The sequence below is a fragment of the Etheostoma spectabile genome, chromosome 16 (assembly GCF_008692095.1).
Source record: "Etheostoma spectabile isolate EspeVRDwgs_2016 chromosome 16, UIUC_Espe_1.0, whole genome shotgun sequence".
NCBI classification, from domain to species: domain Eukaryota; kingdom Metazoa; phylum Chordata; class Actinopteri; order Perciformes; family Percidae; genus Etheostoma; species Etheostoma spectabile.
The window spans coordinates 11194223-11199059 of record NC_045748.1 but is presented as its reverse complement, the minus strand read 5'-3'; the positions used below and the strand labels follow the sequence as shown (position 1 = coordinate 11199059).

The 4837-nt window shown below is 39.9% G+C and overlaps 1 protein-coding gene and 1 long non-coding RNA gene across 4 annotated transcripts in view; both read right to left on the bottom strand.

Moving 5' to 3' along the window:
- The window catches only part of LOC116704566 (uncharacterized), a 749-nt gene extending 600 nt beyond the window's left edge, over nt 1-149 (bottom strand). Inside the window, exon 1 of the long non-coding RNA XR_004335717.1 lies at nt 106-149. This is a non-coding gene — a long non-coding RNA (uncharacterized LOC116704566). The remainder of the gene's footprint in view (nt 1-105) is intronic.
- Nucleotides 150-1145: 996 nt separating this feature from the next.
- The window catches only part of LOC116704076 (secretory carrier-associated membrane protein 1), a 14010-nt gene continuing 10318 nt past the window's right edge, over nt 1146-4837 (bottom strand). For all 3 annotated transcript variants that reach the window (XM_032539278.1, XM_032539280.1, XM_032539279.1), the window contains 2 exons: nt 4374-4491; nt 1146-4275 (listed from right to left, as the gene is read on the bottom strand). In XM_032539278.1, the coding sequence (XP_032395169.1) occupies nt 4126-4275; nt 4374-4491 (268 nt within the window). In that variant the 3' untranslated portion in view covers nt 1146-4125. The remainder of the gene's footprint in view (nt 4276-4373; nt 4492-4837) is intronic.

Here is a 4837-nt window from a genome sequence, read left to right as displayed (position 1 = left end):
GGATAGTTTTTTTTCCAAGTTTGTATGTGTGTGGAAGCACCAGAGACACAAAATAACATCCCAAATAATATTATAATAATATATAATTAATATATATACGGGCACTTTAAAATAAGAGGAGAATAAGCATGGGCATGCCACACCCATGGCAGGCCAAAACAAAGAGAGCATGAGCAGCTTGGCCCGCGGGCCCTAAATTGGGCAACCTTGCTTTATAAGGCTTACTTAAGCAATTAAGACCGTCAGCAAAAAGATTGGCTATTATTTTATAGTTATTCTTAATGCCTGTCCTAACCACGCCAAATCAGACAAACTGACATACAGCACGCAAACCAGAAGAGACTTTTTTTTTAATGCATTTTCCCAGACAGCCAGTTAGAAAGAAGCAGGCGGAGACTTTTCCTTAGTGATTTTTTAATTTCATTTACTAGTAATGGCTGATACTGGGGCAAGATCAACAAAGAGAAAACAAAAGAATGAGAGAGCGACTCAGTAATAGAATACCATGACTTTTAGAAATACTTGTAGTAATATTGGTACTACTTTTAGTAATAGTAGCTAAACTGCTGTTACTACTTTGACTGCCACTACCCAACAATGTTCACATGAAAGCAGTATTCACTGATTTTTGGTCATTTTGTTGTGGGCAGCGGAAGAACCTGTAAACACAACATTTACATATTAAAACCTAAAGTTGTTTTGGCTTAGGTTTGAGCAGACAGTCACTACTTAATAACATATCCATATGTGACATCCTGGATGTTTTAGTGGTTAGTTTTAAGGCCCCATCATCACCTGGTGACATGGTGACATTTATCCTTTGAAAATTTGACAGCTGTGTAAAGTCATAGAAATTTTCTGGTGTTGATTCTAGAAATGGGAACTGACTATATGCCTACACTTAGTAGCATAAATCTGCAACACGTTAGTAGTGAAGTGAATTAAATCTCTTCTTTGAGAACTACTGACCTCATCTGGTTTTTGGCTGCTGGTGCAAGCCCACGTAAACTCTATAGAGTGTGTATAAACTTGATACACTAGTGCACTTATATACGTATATACATAGAGACAGAGAGAGAAAGAGAGATATTTGTTCCACACATACAGTACAAATTTTACTTTATACAAAATGGAAACCATGAAGCTCATAGAGAAGATCAATTTTATTCAGTGTTAATACCATAATCCATAAATATACAAAACTCAACTACTCAACATGCGACTGAAGCTCAAACAAGAGTGCATCTTAAATTTACATCAATTTAGATCAAATGGCCGTCCATCTGCAAATTGAACAAAATATACAAACATCCCATATTGTTTCTATTCAATTATATAATCAAGATTGCATTCTTAGAGATGCTTATGAATTAATTTAATCGTCAGTGTTACTACCACACACCATGTTGATTATGAAGCACAACTTCACGCAGCCCGTCTACAGCACATCACACAATTCACATTGCATTGCAATCTAATGTCTTTCTCGCATTTCTCATGTATCGTTTTTTTAGGTCAAACATAACAGCAAAATACTGGAAGTGCCACTCATTTTGAATCTCATTTTGCTTTGTACAGAAATGTGTGAACTGATTCAAATTGAGTCAGTGAGAGATTAAAAAAAAAGAGAGAGAGAGCAAAAAAGGGCATGTTGCATGAAACCTAAAAAAAAAAAGAAAAAAGAAAAAGAAATCTCCAGGAAGTCAAGAAGGATACCAAGCCCACAGCCAGACTCTTCCCTGCACACAGATTTAAGACTTAAAGGCCGAATCCCCTCTATTCACACTCATTCGCATCAAATACACACAAAGGCTTAACTGGCTTAAGCATAAGACACAACAGACAAAAGACAAACAGAGGAAATGGCTTTGTAGCTCCCGCTAAAGCAACATAAAGTAGATAAAAAACCATTTTGAATGACCACATGCTTGAAATTAAAGAGACTGAACGAGATTTGACTCTTATCTTCAGATTTGATTGCTGGAGTCTATCCACAATTGTGAAATTATGAATATGCAAGCATTTATCAGAACATTACATCCACATTACAGCCCCACTTTACTTTTTTTTTTTAATCATCTTTTGAAATCATTTTTTTTTTGTTATTGCAATTTATTGTTTCACAGCACACGTATTTAAAAACAGGGGCCAGTTGATGTCGTATTTCATACAATCCCATATCATTCTTTAACTGATCGTCATGCAAGTGAAGAGTACATCCTGAGTAAAACTGAGGTAAGTCTCCGGGAACACAAGAAAAGCTGGAGACGAGTTGCACTTTCCTCTTCAATCAAACTGTATGAACATGCAGCTGTGTATAAGGAAGTGTGGATCTCATTACTTGCATGTTGATATAGTGTCATTAACTAATTTATGTCGGAGGAAATGACACGGAAAGGTAGGCTTCATGTGAAATCTATGCTGAACTCAGCTGGTGCACGATACATGTATGAAGTAAGGACGGACACTAATGAGCAGGAAGGCGAGAGGCCGATGTTATAAACGTCCTTCCATTTGCACGGATTACAAAGTGCAGACAAAGACTTAAAGTGCAACTGGGTTGAATTTCACAATGGATATGTAGGCCATTATAGGAAAAAAGATTTCAAACAGATAAATACAAACTTTAAAGTGACGGTTCACTTAAAAATAATAATAAAAAAAACATCTTTTGAGGATCAAACACTGCTTTTAAGCGGGACAGGTGGGTGTTGCTAAGGTTGATAAGTCTACTGGAGCAATTGTTTGGACAATTAATGAATTATTTTGATGTCTAATGTCTTTTTTAAGCAACAAGACTCTACAGCAATGCTAGCGGTGCTTAGAGATAAATGCTAACATCAGCATGCTAACATGCGCTCGAAGACAATGCTAACAAGCCGATGTTTAGCACTTAGAATGTTTACCATGTTCCCCATCTTAGTTTAGCGTGTTAGCATAGTGACATTGGAAAAATTAGCACTAAACACAAAGTACATCTGATGGAATGTTTTACAGGAATTTGCTCATAAACCAAATTATTAACAAATTAAATTAAATTTAGAAATGATGTTGAAAATTCAAGTGATTAAACGGACTACAATTCATCGTGAGTGAGACGTGGATGACAATCCATCTCATGGTTGTGGAGATAGTTCACAAAATCTAGGAATGTGAACCTCACGGTGTTGCTACAGTAAAAGTCAGCAGGATGTATCCTCTGGGGAGCATGAACGTCTGTACAAAGTTTCAAAGCAATCCATTTAGTGTTTGTTGAGATTTGGTTTCCAGTGGTGCATCGTTGTAAATTGAATATCTTTGCAATTGCAGGAACAATTTGAATGTTTCCTTGGCAAAAAAACATCCTTAGCCCTACACAGGGATGAGTGTGTGATACATCACTTTTAGGAAATAACTACTACGCACTTTCTAGAAACCAATATCTGAGGGAAAGCAGAAATTAGAAGACAAGGCAGTAAATTGGAATGCACAGCATTCATCTTTAACAATACACGATCACTCCACCGGGGGGCAGCAGTGTTGAGTTATGTACTCATGGAAAAACAGCAAAACAAATCGGAGAGGGCTGCTGCGTGTGCATTAACTGACAACTCGAGAGAACTATATGACTTCTGCTGGTCCGATAATAAATTAATGTAAAAATATGAAGTAGTGATTAGGCTGGTAAATCAAAGACACAGGAAGTTAATATTGCTGGGGAGCACAGAACTGGTAGTGGGAAATGCCCAGGTGATGTTAGAAAGTCGGACATGGTTTCAGCTACAATAGAATCTCTCCACAGAGGACAGACAAAAAGGCACACAAACATTCATTTAGTTGGACACGGACACACACACGCAAAATCAAGTTGAGCACACTGGTTGAGTGGTAGGAGTGCAGCGTGGGTGAGGGTTCCCAGAGTAGGTGGTTGTTGTCTCACTCGGACTGAGATTACAGATCCTGGGGGACTTGGGGGCCAACCGTGTTGCCCTCACATGGACCACTGCGATATTGTCAGAAGGCTGGGGGACTCGCCGTGCGTTCAAATAGGGCAGTTGGCTCGAGCGGAAGCTGGGTGTGAGCAGAGGAGGACGAATAGGGGACGGTACGGGTTGGACGGAGAGAGGAGCGAGCTCTCTAGGCCAATCAGATCTGCTCCTTGAAGCCTCCCTGTGCAGCCCTGGAAGCGGCAGTAGCAGCGGCCGTCTGGACCGTCTTGTTGGCCATGACGCCGGTGGCGAACTCCTGCTGGGCCTTCTCAAAGCTGGCATCGGTGGTACGGTACATGGCGTGGACCTTACAGGGAGGACAAGGGCAAGAAGAGATGCGTTAAAACTGAGCAGACATCATTAGAGAGGCTACTTCACCCTCCTCTAGGTCTCCTGGGCGTCTACCTTTTTGAACATGATGAGGGACATGGCAGCCAGGAAGGTAAAGAGAGCAGCGATGAGGATCATTATAATGCCCACTGGGATGCTGCGATTCAGGCCGGTCAAAGCTGAGATCCACCCGCTGTGGACGAGAAAATCATCAATCTTTTTTATGGTACACAATGAACAACGAACTGTAGCACTGCGGTTTTAAATACTAAACAGAGAATCAAATGTCTATCAATCTGCAGCTGAAAGTAGTCCCCAGCAAAATGCCCAATTACCTCCGGTTTAAATAACGTTTGCTACGTTCCCCAGATGTTTTAGGAAATTGCTGAGATTTCTAGCCACTGGGGGACAATATGCAGGCTGGGGGAATGCATATTAATTTAATTTAAAAACCTTAAAGTGAAATTTTCATGTCATGGGACCTTTAACCCTTGTATTGTCTTCACTTTCGGGATCCTCTCGTATCCCTCGGGTCAAAT